At 44.1% G+C, this 24665-nt stretch overlaps 1 protein-coding gene across 2 annotated transcripts in view; it reads left to right on the forward strand.

The window, feature by feature from the left end:
* LOC142759970 (interferon-induced, double-stranded RNA-activated protein kinase-like) overlaps positions 1 to 24665 on the forward strand; it is a 171330-nt gene that overhangs the window by 36452 nt on the left and 110213 nt on the right. For both annotated transcript variants that reach the window (XM_075862807.1, XM_075862808.1), the window contains exon 2: positions 11751 to 11882. In XM_075862807.1, the coding sequence (XP_075718922.1) occupies positions 11776 to 11882 (107 nt within the window). In that variant the 5' untranslated portion in view covers positions 11751 to 11775. The remainder of the gene's footprint in view (positions 1 to 11750; positions 11883 to 24665) is intronic.

The raw sequence follows: 24665 nt of genomic DNA on the forward strand, positions 1-24665 counted from the left end.
GAAATAGAATTAACAGAAAAACATGACGTACAACATTCATTACCCCATTTGGTTAGCTCCCCAGTATTCCAGTCAAACGTAGGATTATGCAACTGCAACCAGGGAAGACCTAGCACCAAATCGTACGATAATCCCTGCATCAACAGTACAGAGCATTGCTCCAAATGCATGGAGCCAACAAGGAGTTCAAAAACAGGGGTATGCTGTGTAAAATAACCATTAGCAAGAGGAGTGGCGTCGATACCCACTACCGGGACAGGTTTAGGCAAATCAATAAGAGGCATAGCAAGGGACATAGCAAATTCCACAGACATGATATTAGTAGAGGACCCTGAATCCACGAAAGCACTGCCGGTAGCAGACCTACCACCAAAAGAGACCTGAAAGGGAAGCAAGATCTTAGTACGTTTCATATTTACGGGAAATACCTGTGCGCCCAAGTGACCTCCCCGATGATCACTTAGACGCGGAAGTTCTCTGGCTGCAACCTTACGCTTAGGACAGTTGTTCACTTGATGCTTGTCGTCCCCACAGTAGAAGCAGAGACCATTCTTCCTGCGGAATTCTCTACGTTGTTGGGGGGACACGGAGGCCCCGAGTTGCATAGGTATCTCTGAATCTTTCGGGGAGGAACGAAGCAACGGAGCTTCGGGAGGCATCATGGGGGAGTCGGAGGAGAAAACACATAAACGTTCACGTTGTCGTTCCCTGAGACGTCGGTCAAGTCGTATCGCTAAAGCCATAACCTGGTCTAGGGAGTCACAAGAGGGATAGCTAACTAGCAGGTCTTTCAGGGCATTCGACAGACCCAACCTAAACTGGCACCTTAAGGCAGGGTCATTCCACCGAGAAGCTACGCACCACTTCCGAAAGTCAGAGCAATACTCCTCAACAGGTCTCTTACCCTGACTTAAGGTCACCAGCTGACTCTCGGCAAAGGCAGTCCTGTCAGTCTCGTCATAAATAAGTCCGAGAGCAGAAAAGAAACAATCAACGGAGGAAAGTTCAGGGGCGTCAGGAGCCAAGGAGAAGGCCCACTCTTGGGGCCCTTCCTGGAGCCGGGACATAATTATACCCACCCGCTGGCTCTCAGAACCTGAGGAATGAGGCTTTAAACGAAAGTAAAGCCTACAACTCTCCCGAAAGGAGAGAAAAGTCCTCCGGTCCCCTGAGAATCGGTCGGGCAACTTGAGGTGGGGTTCAAGAGGTGCGGTGCGGGGAACTACCAGGGTAGCATCAGGCTGGTTGACCCTCTGAGCCAGGGCCTGGACCTGTAGGGAGAGACCCTGCATTTGCTGAGCCAGGGTCTCACGGGGATCCATAGTGGTGTCAGGGACCAGGGGTAGACTAGGTATGGGCTTGTTATTATGTAACGGCAGGGGGTAGGGAGACGGACAAGTGAGCCCTAATCTACCCGCCACTCTGTCCCTGCCTACTTGCAACGACCCGCCCTAGGCGACGGGGTACAACTGGGCGGCGGTCCCTGCGCTCAGTAAGTGCACGACAAACACGACAAACATACAAGGAACACAAGCAAGGAAAAGGGGCCGTTGCCCACGGCAACACCGTGAGCAACCAGAGTGGTGAACGAGCCGAGTCAAGCCAGGAGTGTGTGAGGTACAAAACGAAAAGCAGAAGAGTAGTCGGTAAGCCAGGGTCGGTATGGAGCAGGATCAAAAATAGCAGGAGCTGTAGCTGGGCCAGGAACCACAAGGAAGGAAACCAAAGCAATAACAAGCACCGAGGGACAGGAAGTGCAGGCTTAAATAGACCGAGGGCGGGAGCTAGCTGAGTCTGGCCAGGTTACGATAGGCTCTCCCACTCCTAAGCCTGCCAGCCTGAATGGTGGAAGCAGGAGTCAGTCTCAGGGATGTATTCTCAGGTGCTGACTGATTAGTTCTGGGAGTTAACCCCGCAGTGCCTGGCAGATCCTTTACATTTCCTCTGAAAAACGCAGCAAATCAGTCCAATTTCCGCAGCAGGAATTGACATGCTACGAAAAATATGCACTGCAGGTGAATTTCTGTATGGAAATTTTACGCAGCGTGTGGATGAGATTTGTTAGATCTCACCCACTTTGCTGCTACTGTATTCTGCTGCGTATTTTCCGTCCGCAATATTTGGTTCGCTTTGCCTTGCCAACCACTTGCGGATGTGGTTGGCAAGGCAACAATTACCAGAGAAGTAGGCTTCCCTCCCTCAACTTAAAGAGGCTCTGTCACCAGATTTTGCAACCCCCTATCTGCTATTGCAGCAGATAGACGCTGCAATGTAGATTACAGTAACGTTTTTATTTTTAAAAAACGAGCATTTTTGGCCAAGTTATGACCATTTTTGTATTTATGCAAATGAGGCTTGCAAAAGTACAACTGGGCGTGTTGAAAAGTAAAAGTACAACTGGGCGTGTATTATGTGCGTACATCGGGGCGTTTTTACTTCTTTTACTAGCTGGGCGTTCTGACGAGAAGTATCATCCACTTCTCTTCAGAACGCTCAGCTTCTGGCAGATCACGCTGTGACGTCACTTCCCCAGGTCCTGCATCGTGTCAGACGAGCGAGGACACATCGGCACCAGAGGCTACAGATGATTCTGCAGCAGCATCGGCGTTTGCAGGTAAGTCGATGTAGCTACTTACCTGCAAATGCTGATGCTGCTGCAGAATCAACTGTAGCCTCTGGTGCCGATGTGTCCTCGCTCGTCTGACACGATGCAGGACCTGGGGAAGTGACGTCACAGCGTGATCTGCCAGAAGCTGAGCGTTCTGAAGAGAAGTGGATGATACTTCTCGTCAGAACGCCCAGCTAGTAAAAGAAGTAAAAACGCCCCGATGTACGCACATAATACACGCCCAGTTGGACTTTTACTTTTCAACACGCCCAGTTGTACTTTAGCAAGCCTCATTTGCATAAATACAAAAATGGTCATAACTTGGCCAAAAATAATCGTTTTTTTAAAAATAAAAACGTTACTGTAATCTACATTGCAGCGCCGATCTGCTGCAATAGCAGATAGGGGTTGCAAAATCTGGTGACAGAGCCTCTTTAAACTATGTTGCATAAGTACAGCGCTCAGCTGTTTCTGTCATTCTAATAGACCTTGAATGGAGCAGTAGACGAATGCTTGACCGCCTCTATTCAAGCTCCTCCTCACTGCAGGGGATGAAGTAAGGAGGATTTGTGTGTTCGATAAGATCACCGAGTGTCTGTGTCTCCAATAGCAGCCAGGTCTGCCTGTAGTAAATGCCTGCTAGGTCATGCCAGAGGCATGTCCTAGCAGATGCCTGTCCTTTTTAACGGACAGGCAGAAATACACTGCAATACAAAAGTATTGCAGTGTTTTATAATAGCGATCGGATGATCGCATATTAAAGTCCCCTAGTGGGACTAGTAAAAAATGAAAAAAAAGTTTAATAAAGTTAATTAAAAAAAATGGAAAAAAATAAATTAAAAACCCACTTTTTCCCCTTACAAACTGCTTTACTATTAATAACCAATATAAAGTAAAAAAAAGTTACGCATATTTGGTATCGCCGCGTCCATAACGACCCCCACTATAAAGCTATTACATTATTTAACCCGCACGGTGAACGGCGTAAAAAATTAAATAAAAAACTATGGAAAAATTGCTGTTTTCTGTGAATCCTGACTTAAAAATAAATGTGATAAAAAGTGATCAAAAAGTCGCATCTACTCCAAAATGGTACCAATAAAAACTACTTGTCTTCCCACAAAAAAAAAAGCTCTCATACAACTGCATCGGTAGAACAATAATAAAAAAAGCATTTTTACTGTATAAAAGTAGTAAAACATACAAAATCTATACATATACATCTATACAAATCCATGGTATCTTTGCAATCATAACAACCTGCTGAATAAAGTTATTGTGTTATTTATACCACACGGTAAACGGCGTAGATTTAGGACGCGAAAAAGAGTGGCGAAATTTCAGTTTTTTCTATCCCTCCGAAAAAAAGTTAATAACAGTTAATCAATAAATAATATGTACCTCAAAATGGTGATATTAAAAAATACAACTTGTTCGCAAAAAACAAGACCTTATACAGCTATGTCAACACAAAAATAAAAAGGTTATAGCTCTTGGAATGCGACGATGGAAAAATGTAAAAAATGCCCTGGTCATTAAGGTTTAAAATAGGCTGGTCATTAACCCCTTAACGCACCAGGACGCACCGGTACGTCCTGCATTAAAGTGCTTTAAGGCACCAGGGCGTACCGGTGCGTCCTGGCTAAAAACTGTAACCCTGTCAAAGGACAAGGTGACAGAACTGTGCCGCCAACTGTTTATGACAGTTGACCGGCACACTAAGACGGCAGGGGACCAATCACAGCGGTCTCCTGCCGGCGATCGCTGTGATTGGTCAGTCAAAGCAGACTGACCAATCACAGCTCCATGACGTGGTGTATGTGATGGCGCTGGCTCAGCTTGAGCCAGCACTATCACCGCCGGTAATCAGCTGTCCGGCACCCCTCTGCAACAGCCAGGACCAGAGCTATGCTCCGATCCGGCCGATTAACTCCTTCGATGCATCAATCAACGCGATCGATTCATAGAAGTGTCTTGTAGCCTGTCGGCAACCACGATTGTTGCCACGGGCGTGGGTGTCAGCTGTTTGTCACAGCTGACATCGTGCTCTAACGGCCAGGACCGGAGCTAGGCTCCGATCCGGCCGATTAACCCTTTAGATCGCACCCTATGGTTGCTAATGACAACCATCCGCACCCGCGGGTGTTCCGATGGTTGCTATGGCAACCGTAGCCTAACAATCGCTTCCTAGTACGGAAGCCTATTAGGCCCCGCCGTGTGGCGAAGCCTAATAGGCTTGCTGTCAGTGAATAGCTGACAGCTGTAATACACTGCACTATGTAGGTAGTGCAGTGTATTAAAATAGCGATCAGGGCTTCATGCCTTCAAGTTCCCTAGTGGGATACAAAAAAATGTTAAAACAAGTTAATAAAAATGTTGTCAAAAAGTTAAAAAAAATAAGTTTCATGAAAAAAATAAGTTTAAAAAAACACTATAAGGCCGGATTCACACGAGCGTTGCGTTTTTGCGCACGCAAACAACGCAGCGTTTTGCGCGCGCAAACACTATTTGACAGCTGCGTGTGTCATCCGTGTCTGATGCGCGGCTGCGTGATTTTCGCGCAGCCGCCATCATAGAGATGAGGCTTGTCGACGCCTGTCACTGTCCAAGGTGCTGAAAGAGCTAAATCTTTCAGCACCCTCGACAGTGAATGCCGAACACAACAGCGAAAAACCTGTAAAAAAAAAAGATAAAGTTCCTACTTACCGAGAACTTCCCGGCCGTTGCCTTGGTGATGCGTCCTTGGTGACGCGCCTCTCTTGACATCGAGCCCCACCTCCCTGGATGACGCGGCAGTCCAAGTGACCGCTGCAGCCTGTGATTGGCTGCAGCCTGTGCTTGGCCTGTGATTGGCTGGAGCTGTCACTTGAACTGAAGTGTCATCCCGGGAGGTCGGACTGCAGGAAGGAGACAGGAGTAATCGGTAAGTTAGAACTTCGTTTTTTTTTACAGGTTCATGTATTTTGGGATCGCAAGTCACTGTCCATGGTGCTGAAACAGTTTAACTCTTTCAGCACCATGCACAGTGAATGTCTCCCGACGTCGCGGACCGGAATTTTTTTTGCCGAGTTCGGCCAAAACGAGTTTGGCCGAACCCGGTGAAGTTAGCTTCGGTTGTCGGGTTTCGCTAATCGCAAAGACACTCCGTTTGGATGTTCGGAAACAGAAAAGCACGTGGTGCTTTTCTGTTTACATTCATCCTTTTGACAGCTGTTGCGCAAACACGCAGTTCGCACGGAAGTGCTTCCGTGCGACATGCGTGGTTTTCACGCACCCATTGACTTCAATGGGTGCGTGATGCGTTGAAAACGCTGAATCAACGGACATGTCGTGAGTTTTTTGCAACGGAGCAACGCTGCGCAAAAAACGCTGCCATGTCTGCACGGCCCCATTGTCTAATATAGCTACGGGCAACGCACGTGAAAATCACGCGCGTTGCACGCGCGTATTTTACGTTCGTCTGAATAAGCCCTAACAGCCTTTTTTCCTATAATAAGTCTTTTATTATAAGAAAAACAAGAAAACATTAAAAGAAGTACACATATGTGGTATCCCCACGTCCGTAACCACCAAAACTATAAAAATATCACGCTATTTTACTCGTACGGTGAACACCGTAAAATTTTTTAATAAAAAACTATTCCAGAATCGCTGTTTGTTAGTCACTACCCCTCGCAAAACAGAATAAAAAAAGGGATCTAAAAGTTGCATGTACCCCAAAATTATACCATTAAAAACTGCAGCCCGTCCCGCAAAAAACAAGCCCTCCCGCAGATGCTGCAAAGCATAAGAGAAACGAAATACATATGGTATCACCGTAATCGTATCAACCCGCAGAATAAAGTAAAATTGTCATTCATAGCGCATGGCGAACGCCGTAAAAAAAAAATTATAAAAAACATCAGAATTGCAGGTTTTTGGTCACCTTGCTTGCCAAAAAAAATGAAATACAAAGTGATAAAAAAAATCGCATGTACCCCAAAATGGTACCAATGAAAACTACAGATTGTTCCGCAACATATAAGCCCTAACCCAGCTCCGGTGGAGAAAAAAAAAAGCTCTGGCTCTCAGAATATGGCGATGCAAAATGTGCAGAGTGTTCCAAAAGCGGATAAGATCTGGCACCATTTATCAGTGCGACACCGGGCACATATCTATGAATTATTATTTATTTACCCCATTATTATACCCTCTTATTATGCCCCTGATGTACTCCGCACAGCTTACATATGCCCCCACATCATAAACTGAAATACCAGCAAAACCCCAAACAAAACTACCACTAAGCAAAATCTGCGCTCCAAAAGCCAAATGGCGCTCCCTCCCTTCTGAGCCCTGCAGCGTGCCCAACGAGCAGTTTACGTCCACATCTATGGCATCGCCATATCCGGGAGAATCCGCTTAACAGTTTGAGGTATTTGTCTTCAGTGGCATGAACTGGGCACAAAATATTGTGCACTAAAATGGCATATACCTGTGGAAATTTGCAATTTTCACTTTGCATTATCGACTGAGCATTCATTTATGATAGAAAAAAAACCCTGTGTTGTCAAAATGCTCACTACACCCGTTAATAAAATGCCTTCAGGGGTGCAGTTTCCAAAATGAGGGTCACTACTTGGGGGTTTGTTTTACTATTTGACCCCAGAGCCCTGCTATTGTGGGCAAATGCTGCGAAAATCACCAAAATAGGTCTCACATGCGCCTTTCACTCCTAAGCCCTGTCATATGTCCAGGCAAATGATAAATGCCTTGAGGGGTGTAGTTTACAAAATGGGGTCACTTCTCAGGGTTTTACACTCTACTCTGGTACCTAAGGGAGCTCTGCAAATGCGACATGGCGCCCATACACCAGTCCAGCAAAATCTGTGCTCTAAAAGCCACATGGCACTCCTTTCATTTTGAGCTCTGCCATGTGCCCAAACAGCAGTTTAGGGCCACACATGGGGTATTGCCGTACTCGGGAGAAATTGGGTAACAAATTATGTGTTATTTTTGCTCCTATTACCCCTTGTGGAAAAAAAAATTGGGTGCAAAACTACATATTTTTGGGAAAAAAAAATAATTTTTCATTTTCACTGCCTCATTCTAATACAATCTATGAAACACCTGTGGGATCAAAATGCTCAGTACACCCCTAGATGATTACCCTGAGGGGTATGGTTTCCAAAATGGAGTCACTTCTCAGGGGTTTCTACTGTACGGGTACCTCAGGGGCTCTGCAAATGCGACATGGCGCCCAAAAAACAATCAACCAAAATCTACATGCCAAGTAGCACTCCTGCCAGTCCTGTGGTGTATCCAAGCAGCAGTTTATGACCACATGTGGGGTATTACCGTACTCAGGAGAAATTGGTTTACAATTGTTTGGGTGCTTTTTCTCCTTTATTCCTTGTGAAAATGAAAAAAATGCAACATTTTAGTGGAAAGAATGTAGATTTTAATTTTCACTGCATAATTACAATAATTCAGCAAAAAAACTGTGGGGTCAAAATGCTCACTATACTGCTAGATAAATTCCACGAGGGGTATAGTTTCCCAAATGGGGTCACTTTTGCCGGGTTTGTACTATTTTGGCCCCTCAGTGGCTTTGCAAATGTGACATGAGGCCGCAAACCATTCTAGCAAAACTTGTGTAATGACGGGGTAGGGAGACAGACAGGTGAGCCCTAATCTACCCGCCACTCAGTCCCTGCCTACTTGCAACGACCCGTCCTAGGCGACGGGGTACAACTGGGCGACGGTCCCTACGCTCAGTAAGTGCATGACAGACAAACAGACAAGGGTACACAGAAGCTAGGGAAACGGGGCAGCTGCCCACGGAGACACCGTGAGCAACGAGAGTAGTGAACGAGCCGAGTCAAACCAGGAGTGCACGAGGTACAAAACGCTGAGCAGGAGAGTGGTCAGTAAACCAAGGTCAATAACAAGCAGAGGATCAGTAGTTCAAGCAGCAGCAGCAGAGCCAGGAAACAAGCAGAGCAGAATCACAGGCAAAGGAGGAACAGGAAAGGCAGGTATAAATAGACAGTGGGCGGGAGCTAGCTCTGTCTGGTCAGGCTGTGATAGGCTCTCCCACTCCTAAGCCTGCCATCCTGAGTGATGGAAGATGGAGTCAGTCTCACAGACATAGAAGCAGGTGCAGACTGATTACCCACGGGCGTCGACACAGAAGCTGTGTTTGTCAGATCCTTTACAACTTGAGCTCCAAAAGTCAAATGGCGCTCCGTCCGTTCTAACTTCCGCCATATGTCCAAACAGCAGTTTATTACCACATATGGGGTATTGCTGTGCTCAGAAGAGTTTGCTTTACAAATATTGGGGTGTTTTTTCTCCTTTATCTGTTGGAAAAATGAAAAAATCTGAGCTAAAACTACATTTTATTAGAAAAAATTTAGATTTTCAATTTCACGGCATAATTCCCATAAATTCAGCAAAAACCGTGTAGGGTCAAAATGCTAACTATACCCCTAGAAAAATTCCTTGAGGGGTGTAGTTTCCAAAATGGGGTCACTTTTGGGGAGTTTCCACTGTTATGGTCCCTCCAGGGCTTTGCAAACACGACATGGCACCGAAAACCATTCCAGCAAAATCTGCGCTCCAAAATCCAAATGGCCCTCGTTCCCTTCTGAGCCCTGCCGTGGGTCCAAGCAGCAGTTTATTACCACATATGGGGTATTGCCGTAATCGGGAGAAATTGCTTTACAAATGTTGGGGTGCTTTTTCTCCTTTATTCTTTGTAAAAACTAAAACATCGTATGTTTTTTCAGAACAAAAGTGGATTTTCATTTTCACAGACCAGTTCCAATAAATTTAGCAAAAAACCTGTGGGCTAAAATTGCTTTCTATACCTCTTGAAAAATTCCTTGAGGGGTGTAGTTTCCAAAATGGGGGCACTTTTGGGGGGTTTCCACGATTTTGGCACCACAACACCTTTTCAAACCTGACATGGTGCCTAAAATATATTCTAATAAAATAGAGGCCCCAAAATCCACCAGGTTCTCCTTTGTTTCAGTCCATTACCGCACTAGAGCCACATGTGGGATATTTCTAAAAACTGCAGAATCTGGGCAATAAGTATTGAGTTGTGTTTCTCTCGTAAAAACCTTCTGTGTTACAGAAAAAATGTATTACAAATGAATTTCATTAAAAAAATAGAAATTTGTAAATTTCACCTCTACATTGCTTTATTTCCTGTGAAATGCCTAAAGGGTTAAAATACTTTCTGAATGCTATTTTGAATACTTTGAGGTGTGCAGTTTTTAAAATGGGGTGATTTATGGGGACTTTCTAATATATAAGGCCCTCAAAGCCACTTCAGAACTGAACTGGTCCCTGAAAAAATAGCCTTTTGAAATTTTCTTGAAAATGCGAGAAATTCTAGCTAAAGTTCTAAGCACTGTAACGTCCTAGAAAAATAAAAGGACGTTCAAAAAAACGATGCAAACATAAAGTAGACATATAGGAAATGTTAATTAGTAAATATTTTGTGTGGTATTACAATCTGTTTTACAAGCAGATACATTACAATTTAGAAAATGCAGATTTTTGCAAATTTTCTCAAAATTTTGGTGTTTTTTACAAAATAAATATTGAATTTAATGGCAAATTTTTTTCAGTATCATAGAGTACAACATCTCACGAGAAAACAATCTCAGAATCGCTTGGATAGGCAAAAGCATTCTGGAGTTATTACCACATAAAGTAACACATGTCAGATTTGCAAAGATCGGCTGTGTCCACAAGGCCAAAACAGTCTTAGACACTAAGGGGTTAAGGACCAAAATGATTTGTTTTTTTAAATCATACCTAACTTTTCAGACTAAGCTGTCATATGTGTGTACACGAGAAATAACACTATTTCTGGCCATTATTTTACTTGTATCCTGTATTTTTAGCAGTTTTCCCCTCTGCAGGTTCTATTCTTAATTCCCAGATTTGCCTGAGGTAGTGGGCGAAGCCTTACTGCTGTCATGTCTTCCATAAACTGCACAAGGAGCAGAGAACATCCTATTTCATTATCTCACTGTAGCACACCCTTAGAAGCAGAGGCAGCATGGAGGACATTATATAACAGTACTGGACAGTGTAGCTGACAATCCAGCACTGGGGTGACATAAAACTCTTATCTGTAGCTGCAGCACGCCTGTGTGTGTCTCACTTACTCTGCTCCTGCTCTCCCCTCTGTAGACTTCTATGGGCAGCAGCTTCTGTATCTCTCTGCTTTCTTCTTCATGCTCCCCCTCCCCTCTCTATAGACTTCTAAGGGCAGTAGCGTCTGTGTCTCTGCTCCTACTCCCTCCTCTTGCTCCCCTTGCTTCTATGGGCAGCGTCTCTGTCTCCCATATCTCTCTGCTCCCACCCCCCCCCCTCTCCATAGACTTCTATAGGCAGACTATGAAGAAACTGGAGTGTGCTTTGGCAGAGACGCACCCCACTTTCTCTGGGGTTTTACAAAACAATACACAGATTTTAGGGCAAATAATGAAGTCTGTAAAATCTGCAGTGGACTTACAGTATGTCTTAGGCCCTGTTCATACTGATTTTTTGTACGCATTTTTTGACGCGGAAACCTCGAGTGAAAAAAAATGCTCGCGGGAAAATGAAGTGACATGCCCTATCTTGAGGCGTTTTCCGCCTCAAAAACCCCATTGAAATCAATGGGAGATGGAAAAAATGCAGCGAATGGCCGCAGCATTTTTTGATGCGCTTTTTGACGCGTTTTATGGCAAAAACCGCTCACGTTTTTTTTTTCTTTGCCTGTTGAAGAAAGAGGTTCAAAAAACGCATCAAAAAACGCCTGTGGTGCAAAACCACTTCAAAAAAATCGAAGCTGATTTTTACAGGCAGAATTTTCTGCCTGCAAAAAACTCAGTGTGAACAGGGCCTTAATGTAGCCAAATACTCTATATTGCTAAATTTATTTAGCCCACTTTCTAGTTTTCTACTTCTATCACTCTAAGCTCACTATTTTCAGATTTTTGAATACTACCTCTCCAAAAAAGTATATTGTTTTCCTTTTGATCTCATATTTTATTATTTAGCTTATTTAGTATTTTGTGCTTTTTAAGCATTACAAATAAACTTCAAATTGTATCTTTTTAAATAAAATTGCTAACTTACAATTGGTTTCTTTTAACAGCCTTTTCATACCGCCCACCGTATCAATGGAGAAGAACTGCAAAGGACTGCTAATAGAATTCTGTATAAAAAATAGCAGGTCACAACCGAGATTTGAAATGCCTGAAGCAACAGGACCACCACATGATCGTGTGTAAGTTTTTCCTAAGAATTCACTTACTTACAAGTGATACAACTTAAAAGGAAAAAATTTCTTTATCAATGGTGGGCGAGGGTTTAAATATCATATAGGAAACCCAGTGGCGGATTAAGTAGACCATAGGCCCTGGCAGGGGTGAACCTAGCCCCTCTGCTGCCCAAGGCGAACTATAAAAATATACGCCCCCCCCCCCATCTATCCGGGCTTTCTCATTACTAGCTTTACACAACAAACACGCAATATATAATTTTTTTTTAAATAGGAAAACATTTGTTGTTTCTTTTATAAGGTATAGAAAAGATTTGAAGAATTCTACTTAGGCCCCATGTACACGACCGTAAAAAAACTCCGTTATTGCGGACCGCAATTGCGGTCCGCAAAAACGGAGCCATTCACTTTCATTGAACACTGACACCTTTCCGTAGCACTACGGAAGGGTGTCCGTGCCATGGAAATGTTCCGGGAATTATGGAACATGTCCGTTCTTTCGCATTTTGCGGGCCGTGCTCCCATACTTCGTATGGGAGCACGGCCCGAAAATGCGGCTGTCAGTCAGCGGCCTGCCGTGCCCGCAATCGCGGGCCATGATTGCGGGCACGGTCGTGTGCATGGGGCCTTACTGTATTACTTTAGTATCATAGATCAACAACGCAGCGTTATCACTGAAAATGGTTTAACACATCTTCTAAGCCCCCTTTTTATTACCTAATTGACTTATGATTTTTAACTGAGTTCAGTGGCCCGGCGTGGACGGCATGATGCAGTGACGTCATCGTGCCGGGCAGTTGACGTCATCAGCGTGCTCCCGATCTTTTGTAGGCCTCAGGCCTAAACCAGGCTGTGGCCTACAAGAGCAAACTGAGGAGCAGGGGTTTCTATTGTGGCAAATTGATTTTTTTTTAAATTTTATACTGCTAACTTTTTTTTTGGTAGGTTTCGCTGGACCGTTTGGACTACGTCGTAGATTCATTGGACTACTTCAATGATCTACTTTTAAAAAAAAAAAAAATTGTGAAAGACGGTTGCATGGGGGAGTTTTGATTTCAATAAAAAAAAAAATTCTTATGCCTGTTTTTTTTAATACTTTATTATGGACTTAGTAATGGCTGCTGTCTGATTGACAGTGTTCAATTACTAAGGCTAGGGCTTAGCATTAGCCAGTAACAAGGCTATCACTAACCCCTATTATTACCCCGAATCCCACTGCCAGGGGTGAACCTAGCCTGTCTGCCGCCTGAGGCGAACTATAAAAAGGCGCCCCCCCCAAAAAATCTATCTGAGTTTTCTTATTCCTAGCTTTACACATTGAACACGCAATATATACATTTTTTAAATAGGAAAGCATTTGATGTTTATTTGTTAGGCCCTGTTCACATGGAGTATTTTGACGAGTTTTTGGGCGCGGAAACCGCTCCGCAAAACTCGTCAAATACCGGCCGAAAATGCCTCCCGAGAAAGAAGGGACCTGCCCTATCTTCGTGCGTTTACGCCTCTGACCTCCCATTGACATCAATGGGAGGAAGAGAAAGGGTATTGCGCTGAGTTTTTTGCCTGTAGCACTCAATGGCCGCGAGCGAAAAACGCGGTGAAAATCGCGGCAAACGACGTGCAGGAAGGACAAAATTTGCCTCGAAATCCCAAACAGAATTTTGAGGCAGAATTTTCCTCCTGCTAAAAACTCAGTGTGAACAGGGCCTTAAAGTGCTGTTTGAAGTATGGAAAATATTTAAAGAAATATTCTTACTGCCAATCAGTGCAGTGCAAATAGTACAGTCTGCCCTGCACTGCCCCCTATCTCTCCTCGGCAGCCAGTCTCATTTGTGGCGTCACTCTCTGCAATTACATTCAGGCCAGTCCAGGACGGATCGCGCTTAGCGCTGTTTTGAAGCGGCACGTCCTGGGCTGGTTTCTTTGCTCTACCTGCTGTATTGTTGTGGTCTGCCTGTGCTGGCTCGATGCCAGTGGTGGATTCATATGATCTTTGGCCCTGGGCTGTACACAAGTTATGGGCCCACATACCACACGTAAGTATCACCTACATGTCAAAGTACATCACATGCCACTCTGTGGACTGTCTCTTAGCCTGATCATCTGCTGCCACACTCACACTCCCCACAGCCCCCACCACAGTAATTTACATAGATTGTAAGACCAACATTACCAATAATACCCCATACTGTTCCTGAATAATACACCCATACTGTTACTGAATAATACCCCCATATTGTTACTGAATAATACCCCCATACTGTTACTGAATAATACCCCCATACTGTTACTGAATAATACCCCCATACAGTTACTGAATAATACCTCCATACTGTTACTGAATAATACCACCACACCATAACCACATAGTGACTGAATAATACCCCCATACTGTTACTGAATATTACCGCCACACCATAACCACATAGTGACTGAATAATACCACCATACTGTTACTGAATAATACCGCCACACCATAACCACATAGTGACTGAATAATACCCCCATACTGTTACTGAATAATACCCCCATACTGTTACTGAATAATATCCCCATACAGTTACTGAATAATACCCCCATACTGTTACTGAATAATACCCCCATACAGTTACTGAATAATACCCCCATACTGTTACTGAATAATACTACCATACTGTTACTGAATAATACCCCCATACTGTTACTGAATAATACCCCCATACTGTTACTGAATAATAACCCCATACTGTTACTGAATAATACCCCCATACTGTTACTGAATAATACCCCCATACTGTTACTGAATAATAACCCCATACTGTTACTGAATAATACCTCCATACTGTTACTGAATAATACCCCCATACTGATACTGAATAATACCTCCATACGGTTACTGAATAATACCCCCATACTGTTACTGAATAATACCTCCATACTGTTACTGAATAATACCCCCATACTGTTACTGAATAATACCTCCATACTGTTACTGAATAATACCCCCATACTGTTACTGAATAATACCCCCATACTGTTACTGAATAATACCCCCATACTGTTACTGAATAATACCCCCATACTGTTACTGAATAATACTTCCATACGGTTACTGAATAAAACTACCAAACCATGATCACATATTACTACAACATAGTGTCAGAAAAAAACCCACCATACTGTTAGTGAATAAATCACACTATATATAGACCAATATTACCACCATATAGTGACCTTATAGAGGTACATGCCAGTTATACACAAGATATCTGCAGACCATATAAGTGATTACAGTATAGTTATATCGAGTGACTATTGTGGCAAATTTCCGTTTTTAAAATTTTTATATTGCTTTTTTTTTGGTAGGTTCCGCTGGAGCGTTTGGACTACGTCGTAGATTCATTGGACTACTCCGATGATCTACTTTTTAAAAAAAAAAAAAAATGTTGAAAGTGGGTTGCAAGGGGGAGTTTAGATTACAATAAAAGTTTTTCTTATGTCTGTTTTTTTTAATACTTTATTATGGCCTTGGTAATGGCTGTTGTCTGATTGAGAGCGTCCATTACTAAGAAGGGGCTTCGTGTTAGCCAGTAAAAAGGCTATCACTAACCCCTATTATTACCCCGGTTCTCACTGCCGCGAGGGGAGTACAATCCAGTACCCTACCATCTGAAGCGACGGTAAGGCAGCAGGGCGGCCACAGGCTGGTTTTACCAGGCTGGGAAGGGATAAAAAACGTGGCCCTTCCCACCCTGGTGATGCTAGGCTGCAGCTGCTTTATTGTATCTGGCTGGTTGTGAAAAATAGCGGGAACCCCACGTCTTTTAAAAAAAAAAATAATAGAAAAAAAATTACGTGAGGTCCCCTCCATTTTTCATAACCAGCCAGATACAATAAAGCAGCAGCAGCAGCCTAGCATTACCAGGGTGGGAAGGGCCATGGTTTTTGGCCATTCCGAGCCTGATAGTACAAGCCTGCGGCCACCCCTGTACCCGCCCTTCTCTTCAGACGGTCGGGTGCTGGATCGTACCCAGCTCTTCCCAGTACTCCTGGTGGCGGTGGGTACCGGGGTAATAATAGGGGTTAGTGATGGCCTTATTACTGGCTAACACTAAGCCCCTTCTTAGTAATGGACGCTCTCAATCAGACAGCAGCCATTACTAAGGCGGTAATGAAGTATTAAAAAACAGAGACATAAAGAAATTTATTTTATTAAAATGACAACTCTTCCACAGAATCCACTTTAACCATTTTATTAAAAAAATTAAAATAAAGCTTAAATCAACGAAGTAGTCCAACGAATCTACGACGTAGTCCAAATGGTCCAGCGGAACCTGCAAAACAAAAATGAACAGTATGAAAAATAAAAATAAAGTTGGCTGCCCCCACAGACGTACAAACATATGAATAAATAGCTACCTTCGGAAACATATTAAAATAATTCGAAAAATTAGGCCCATAAAATAAAACATATCAAATAAAAAAAAAAAATTATAACACCTTTCTTTTAAAGAGAACCTTTCACCTCCCCATACATGTGCAGCTGAGTGCAGCATGTAATGGGGAGGGCTGCACAAACTCTGGGGCAATTTACATTTTTTTCTTAGCCTCCTTCGTTATTTAGATATCGGTGCTGTAATATTTGGCGCCCGATATTTAAATAACCCCATGAACTGTCAATGGGGAGGTAATTGGCAAGGGGGCGTGTAACATTGCCATGACACTGTCCAATCAGCTACGGTCAGTGTTACAGCAAGAGCTGGAGAGAGAGCGTGTGCGCGCAGCTCTGCCACCACTAAGGAACAGAAGAGGAGAAGAAGAGTGCGAACTCTTCTTCTGTTTCATGGCATCGGTGCTGTGCGCGCACGCACGCTCTCACTCTTTAGCTCTCGGCAGACAAGGACGATAAAACTGATCTCTCACCTGAGATCACAGTCTTGTACTTGCCTGCCGAGAGCTGAAGAGTGAGAGCATGCGCGCGCACATGATCTCCTCTCTCCAGCTCATGCTGTTGACATTGTCCGTAGCGGATTGGGCAGTGTCACAGCGATGTTACACGTCCCCTTGCCAATTAGCACCCCATTGGCAGTTCACGGGGTTATTTAAATATCGGGCGCCAAATATTACAGCACCGATATCTGAGTAAGGACAGAGGGTAGGAAAAAATATATAAAGTGCCCCAGAGTTTGTGCAGCCCCCCCCCCCCCATTACATGCTGCACTCAAATGCTAATCTGTGGGCAGGTGAAAGATTCTCTTTAAAGTGTAACAACTTTTTAAAAAACTTTTGACATGTCAGAAGTTTTGATCAGTGGGGTCCGAACACTGAGATCCCCCCACTAGTCGCTAAAACGAAGCAGCAGAAGTGCTCGGGTGAGCGGTGTGCCGCTTCAATTCTGTTTGGCTTTCCTTGGAGCAGTGTACGGGCTCAATAGAAAGTCTATGAGTCCGTACACCGCTCACTCGGCTGAAAGTCGATCATAAATGAAGCGGCACAGCGCTCACCCGAGCACTTCTGCTGCTTTGTTTTAGCGATCGGTGGGGGCCTCAGTGCTCGGTCCCACACCGATGAAAACTTCGGACATGTCACTATGATATATAAAGATATCTATTAATGCGATTGGTGCAAATTTTAATTACTTTTTATTGAAAATGATTTGTACTTTTTAAGATACAGCTGCTTTGTATCCTGTATACAGAGCAGCTGTATATAGCGCTGAGACCTGAATGCATTAGGTCGCCTATTACTGATCACATCTAAGTTATGAACTTAGATGTGATCGGTAACAGCTCGATCCTGCAGGACTCGCTGACACTGAATCAGTCAGTCCCGCTGACCTGACGGATACAGGATACAGCGCTATATACATTATATAATATATTTATTTTAATTAGCGGGGGCAGGTTTATGGGGAAGGATTAGGGCCTGTTCACATCAGCGTTGGCTTTCCGTTCCGGGGTTCCGTGGGAGGTTTCCGTCGGGTGAACCCCGCAACGGAAAGTCAAACTGAAACTACAGCTTCCGTTTCAGTCACCATTGAAATCAATGGTGACGGAAACATTGCTAATGGTTTCCGTTCGTCACCATTCCGGCAGGTTTCCGTTTTTGTGACGGAATCAATAGCGCAGTCGACTGCGCTAATGGTGACAGAAACGGAACTGTGGTTTCAGTTTGACTTTCCGTTGCGGAGTTATCTCCGACGGAACCCCAGAACGGAAAGCCAACGCTGATGTGAACAGGCCCTAAGGCTTCTTTCACACTAGCATTAATATACGTTTACCTCTTTTCCGTCAGAGGAAGAGAGGATCAATACGTTAAACGGAAAGCAACGGTTCCATTAGAATTACCATTGCTTTCAATGGTAATTATTTTGTATCAGTTGCTTTCCGTTTGTCTCCGTTCATTAAGTTTCCGTTTTTTTTTTAAAGGAAACAAAAGTGCAGTCTGTAGAACTTTTATTTCCGTTCAAAAGAACGGAAACCTAGCGAACGGAGACAAACGGAAAGCAACTGATACAAAAGAATTACCATTGAAAGCAATGGTAATTCTAATGGAGCCGTTGCTTTCCGTTTAACGTATCGATCCTCTCTTCCTCTGACGGAAGAGAGGTAAACGTATATTAATGCTAACAGATAGAAACTGGGGAGGGAACCTCCAGCTCACCTTAACACTCCAGTGTGGTGTAGATTGTAGGCTGCGCTCGGGTCCTCGTGTCGGCACAACGGCAGGTTAACGAGCAAGGGAGAAGGTAGGATCCAGCGCTGGGTGCAATTAAAATGGATTTTCTTTTCCAAGTTTATTTGGAATGAATTAAAAGGAAGTCCAGTTGCTTATAGTCCTGGGTGTGTGAAATGTGGAGGTGCGTGTCCTCGGGGGCCTACGCGTTTCGGACGACTGCCGCGTCCTTAAACTTGGCTGTAGTGATTTTTAAATGTGGCGCGCTGTCAGTTTTATACTCAGTCAGCTGATTGTCTTTGCGTATCGTCGTCTAGGATACGTTGGACCGCAAACCGGAAATGATCAATTTTGTATTCAGTCAGCTGATTGTTTATGCGTGTCAACATTTATGTTGTGTTGGAACGCAAACCGGAAATGGTCATTAAGTCCTGTGATAGTTTTCTGTCGGACCTCATCTGTGAGTACTAGTGTTATTCTTAAATTTTGACTTTGAAAAATTAATTAGTATAATGTGTTTAATCTTATTTATGATAAGTACTGTATGTTAGCAGTGATTGTGTTTTAGTTTGATTATAACGTTTTGGAGTCTATGTGGGTTTGTGACACTCACTATGTCCGGCTCAAAATGTGTATCCGGGCCTGTTATGTCTTCCAAAGACTATCATTAACATTCGTATTGACCTTAAGTGAAATTATCGATTCTAATTGGATGCCCGAGAAAATGGCCATGATGGATTATTTTGACGTATAGGGATGGCCATAAAAGTTGAATTATGACTGGTATATTTCGTTAGATATTGGAGTATATTTAAAACCTGTTATTGTAGTACTGTATTGCAGCGCGCTCTGTGTATGGATGAGGATCATGTGGGGAAAGTGCAGGAAGGACACAACTGGTATTAGTGGGGATTTGGAAACATAGAATGGAACAACAAGACTGGGTAGTGTGTGAGTAAAAAGTGTGCATGACAAAAAGCATATGTTATGCATGCATCGCTTAGGTGTGTCAGATACCTTGGGTGACAATATATGATTAATTGAATAATTGATTGAATTTGAGTTTTGTGAGCCTTGACTTGGTTCTGAGTTGTACTCTTATATAGCTGATGATACTTCTATATGTTATAAATTGTTAGATAACTGGTAATGCTTATATGTATAATGACTGTTTAGTAATCTAGTATAGATACATTAGTTCTTTCCTTAGGTTTAAGCCATTTGGGTACCTTGTATTAAGTCTATATATCCAGTATGCTTCCCTGAGGTGGGTTTTGTGTTTAATGTCACCTCCCCGTTTGCAGGGATGAATTTTTTCAATAGCATAGCAGCAGAAAGATTTGGTGGATCTATGATGTTGGGAGATGAAATGCTTAGAAGCATTGGATATATTTAAAATATTCTCGAGAATCTTTCTGCTGCTATGCTATTGAAAAAATTCATCCCTGCAAACGGGGAGGTGACATTAAACACAAAACCCACCTCAGGGAAGCATACTGGATATATAGACTTAATACAAGGTACCCAAATGGCTTAAACCTAAGGAAAGAACTAATGTATCTATACTAGATTACTAAACAGTCATTATACATATAAGCATTACCAGTTATCTAACAATTTATAACATATAGAAGTATCATCAGCTATATAAGAGTACAACTCAGAACCAAGTCAAGGCTCACAAAACTCAAATTCAATCAATTATTCAATTAATCATATATTGTCACCCAAGGTATCTGACACACCTAAGCGATGCATGCATAACATATGCTTTTTGTCATGCACACTTTTTACTCACACACTACCCAGTCTTGTTGTTCCATTCTATGTTTCCAAATCCCCACTAATACCAGTTGTGTCCTTCCTGCACTTTCCCCACATGATCCTCATCCATACACAGAGCGCGCTGCAATACAGTACTACAATAACAGGTTTTAAATATACTCCAATATCTAACGAAATATACCAGTCATAATTCAACTTTTATGGCCATCCCTATACGTCAAAATAATCCATCATGGCCATTTTCTCGGGCATCCAATTAGAATCGATAATTTCACTTAAGGTCAATACGAATGTTAATGATAGTCTTTGGAAGACATAACAGGCCCGGATACACATTTTGAGCCGGACATAGTGAGTGTCACAAACCCACATAGACTCCAAAACGTTATAATCAAACTAAAACACAATCACTGCTAACATACAGTACTTATCATAAATAAGATTAAACACATTATACTAATTAATTTTTCAAAGTCAAAATTTAAGAATAACACTAGTACTCACAGATGAGGTCCGACAGAAAACTATCACAGGACTTAATGACTATTTCCGGTTTGCGTTCCAACACAACATAAATGTTGACACGCATAAACAATCAGCTGACTGAATACAAAATTGATCATTTCCGGTTTGCGGTCCAACGTATCCTAGACGACGATACGCAAAGACAATCAGCTGACTGAGTATAAAACTGACAGCGCGCCACATTTAAAAATCACTACAGCCAAGTTTAAGGACGCGGCAGTCGTCCGAAACGCGTAGGCCCCCGAGGACACGCACCTCCACATTTCACACACCCAGGACTATAAGCAACTGGACTTCCTTTTAATTCATTCCAAATAAACTTGGAAAAGAAAATCCATTTTAATTGCACCCAGCGCTGGATCCTACCTTCTCCCTTGCTCGTATATTAATGCTAGTGTGAACAAAGCCCAAAACAAGTTATTAATATAAAAAAAAAAAACCCAGCTGGGATTTGAACCAGCAACCTTCCATGTGTAAGGCAGACAAGCTAACCACTACACTATAGAAGCCATGATAGTCAATGTGTATGAAACTGTAGTAATTGAGGGTTTATTCAACGACAGGCATTATCAGTCTATCCTGTCTCTCTGCTGCGTGTGGGTGGTGACTGGTCAGAGACTCACAGTCAGACTGAATGCCGCAGCTGCTGCATGCAGTGTGCACTGGGAGTGACTGTGAGACTCACCAGTCACAGCCCTGATTGTAGCTTTCCCATGCTAATTAAGCACAGGAAAGCTACAAAGCCACAAAGCCAGGAGTATACTGCAAGGGGGGGGGGGGTGTCTGGGCGTTTTACTAACAGCAGAGGGCTCTATAGGGGGGAATTATCCCCCTACCATAGAGCCCTGACTAGTTACTATACTGAAAGGTTAGGGGGGTCTGAGCATCTGACTGACTGCTCTAAAGGGGGGGCAGAATCCCCCCCCCCCTATAGAGCTCTCTGCAGTAAGTCAGACAGACGCTCAGACCCTCCCCCACCCACACTAATCCTTCCATTATAGTGATGTGAGGGCTCTATGGGGTGGATTATTCCAGCCCCATAGAGCCCTCTGCTGTCGGTAAAATGCCCAGACAACCCCCTTGCAGTATACTCACGTCACGGGTCCCGGTCCCAGCAAGGCAGGACTTACCTCGTGCTGCTTGTCGCTCCTCCTGCAGACTTGCTCCTCTCTGGCTGCATGTGCTGTGTACAGCGTCAGAGAGGAGGAGGAGTGTTACAGACGTTCGGCACGTCTGCTATCTATGTGCGTCTGCATGGCCCCTCCCCCCGGTCCAGTCCGTCCCGGGCTGAAAATGCCGCCCCCCCCCCCCGTTTGGGTAGGTGGTGCCGCCTGAGGCTGTCAGCTCACCTGGCCTCATGGCAGATGCGGCACTGCCCACTGCCGCCAGGGATACCGGGAAGAGTCGAGTACGATTCAGTACCTGGCCATCTGAAACGACGGTTAGGCCGCAGGCTGGTATTATCAGGCTGGTTATGAAAAATAGGGGGAAACTCACGTCATTTTTTAAAAATAAATTGAAAAAAAAATTATGTGAGATCCCCTCCATTTTTCATAACCAGCCAGATACAATAAAGCAGCAGCAGCAGCCTAGCATCACCAGGGTGGGAAGGGCCATGGTTTTTGGCCCTTCCTAGCCTAATACTACTAGCCTCCGGCCACTCCAGTACCCTTCACTTCAGATGGTCGGGTACTGGATCGTACCCAGCTCTTCCCGGTACTCCTGGTGGTGGTGGGTAGCGGGGTAATAATAGGGGGTTAGTGCTAGCCTTTTTACCGGCTAACACTAAGCCCCTTCTTAGTAATGGACGCTCTCAATCAGACAGTTGCCATTACTAAGGCGGTAATGAAGTATTAAAAAACAGACATAAAAAAAAAGTTTTATTTAAATAATTCTTCCACACAATCCACGTTAACCATTTTATTGAAAAAAAAGTTTAAAGTGTAGCTAAAAGTTCGACAAACTTCTGACATGTCATAGTGACATGTCAGAAGTTTGGCTTGGTGGGGGTCCGAGCAAGGAGACCCCCACCAATCGCTAGAACAAAGCAGCTGAAGCACTGCAATAAATGTATCTGAGTACGGGCTCATAGACTTTGTATGGAGTCCGTACACGATACATTTATTTCCGGAAATAGCCGAACAGACACGAAGCAGCTGAGCGCTCACACGATTACTTCAGCTGCTTAGTTTTAGCGATTGGTGGGGGTGTCAGTGCTCGGTCCCCCACCAATGAAAACTTCTGCCATGTCAGTATGACATGATAAAAGTTTAGTTACAGTTTAAAGGCTATGTACACCTTTAAAAACTTACTTTTTAATATATATATATATATATATATATATATATATATATATATATAAAAATATATCTATCAATGTAATTGGTGCAAGTTTTAATTACTTTTTATTGAAAATGATTTGTACTTTTTGAGATACAGCTGCTTTTTATGCTGTGTACAGAGCAGCTGTATCTAGTGCTGAGACCTGAATTCATTAGGTCACCTATTATCGATCACATCTAAGTTATGAACTTAGATGTGATCGGTAACAGCTCGATACTGCCCCTACTAATTTAAAAGGGGTCGGCCGACGCCTGGGGGGCCGGGAGTATACTGCAAGGGGGGTTTTGGGCGTTTTACTGACAGCAGAGGGCTCTATAGGGGGGACTAATCCCCTCCATAGAGCCCTCACTAGTTATTATACTGAAAGGTTAGGGGGGTCTGAGCATCCGACTGACTGCTCTAAAGGGGGGGGGCAGAATACTCCCCCCTATAGAGCCCTCTGCAGTAAGTCAGATGCTCAGACTGCCCCTCCCCTGCATCCCCCTATCCTTCCATTATAGTAACGTGAGGGCTCTATGGGGTGGATTATTCCCCCCTCATAGAGCCCTTGACTGTCAGTAAAATGCCCAGACCTCCCTTGCAGTATACTCCCGGGTCCCAGTCCCCCAGCTACGGCCGACCAACACCTATTAAATTAGTGAAGGCAGGAGCGTGAGCGCTGTTAGTGGTGCTCAGTTTTTAATACAGGCCACCGCTCACCGCTCACCTCGTGCATCTCGTCACTCCTCTTCTTGAGGAGAGAGCACTCGACCGCTCCTTCTGCAGACCTGCTCCTCTCTGTACAGCGTCAGAGAGGAGGAGTGTTCTTACAGATGGGCACGATCATGCGGCACGTCAGGTAAGTAAAATAAGGCATGCCCCCTCCCCCCGCTCCAGTCCTTCCCTGGGTCAAAATGCGGCCCAGGGGCGTAACTAGGAAAGACTGGACCCCATAGCAGGCAGACAAAACTCTTGACTGGGCACCCACCAGGTGCCACAAGCAGCCCCCCTTATAGATAGTGCCCCCTGTAGAATGTGCCATACAGCCCCCTGTAGACAGTGCTATACAGCCCCACCTATAAACAGTGTCACACCCCACTTGTAGATAGCGACCCCCACCTCCCCCTTGTAGATAGTGCCATACAGCCCCCCTGTAGATATCGCCATAAAGCCCCAGTGGTATATAGCGATATACAGCTCCCACTGTATATAGTGTCACACAGCCCCCTCCATTGTATATAGTGCTGCACAGCCCACCCCTTAATAGATAGTACCACACACAGACCCCTGTAGTTTGCGCCACACACAGCCAACTGTAGATAGAGCCACAGCACTCCACCTTGTAAATAGTGCCACACAGCCCCCCCCTTAGTAGTGCCACATGGCCCCTTGTATATAGTGCCACACAGCTCCCCCATGTGTACAGTGCCACACAGCTCCCCTTTTATATAGTGCCACGCAGCCCCCCTTTGTATATAGTGCCACAAGGCAATGGCGCATCCT

This window comes from Rhinoderma darwinii, chromosome 4 (genome assembly GCF_050947455.1).
Source record: "Rhinoderma darwinii isolate aRhiDar2 chromosome 4, aRhiDar2.hap1, whole genome shotgun sequence".
Classification (NCBI taxonomy): domain Eukaryota; kingdom Metazoa; phylum Chordata; class Amphibia; order Anura; family Rhinodermatidae; genus Rhinoderma; species Rhinoderma darwinii.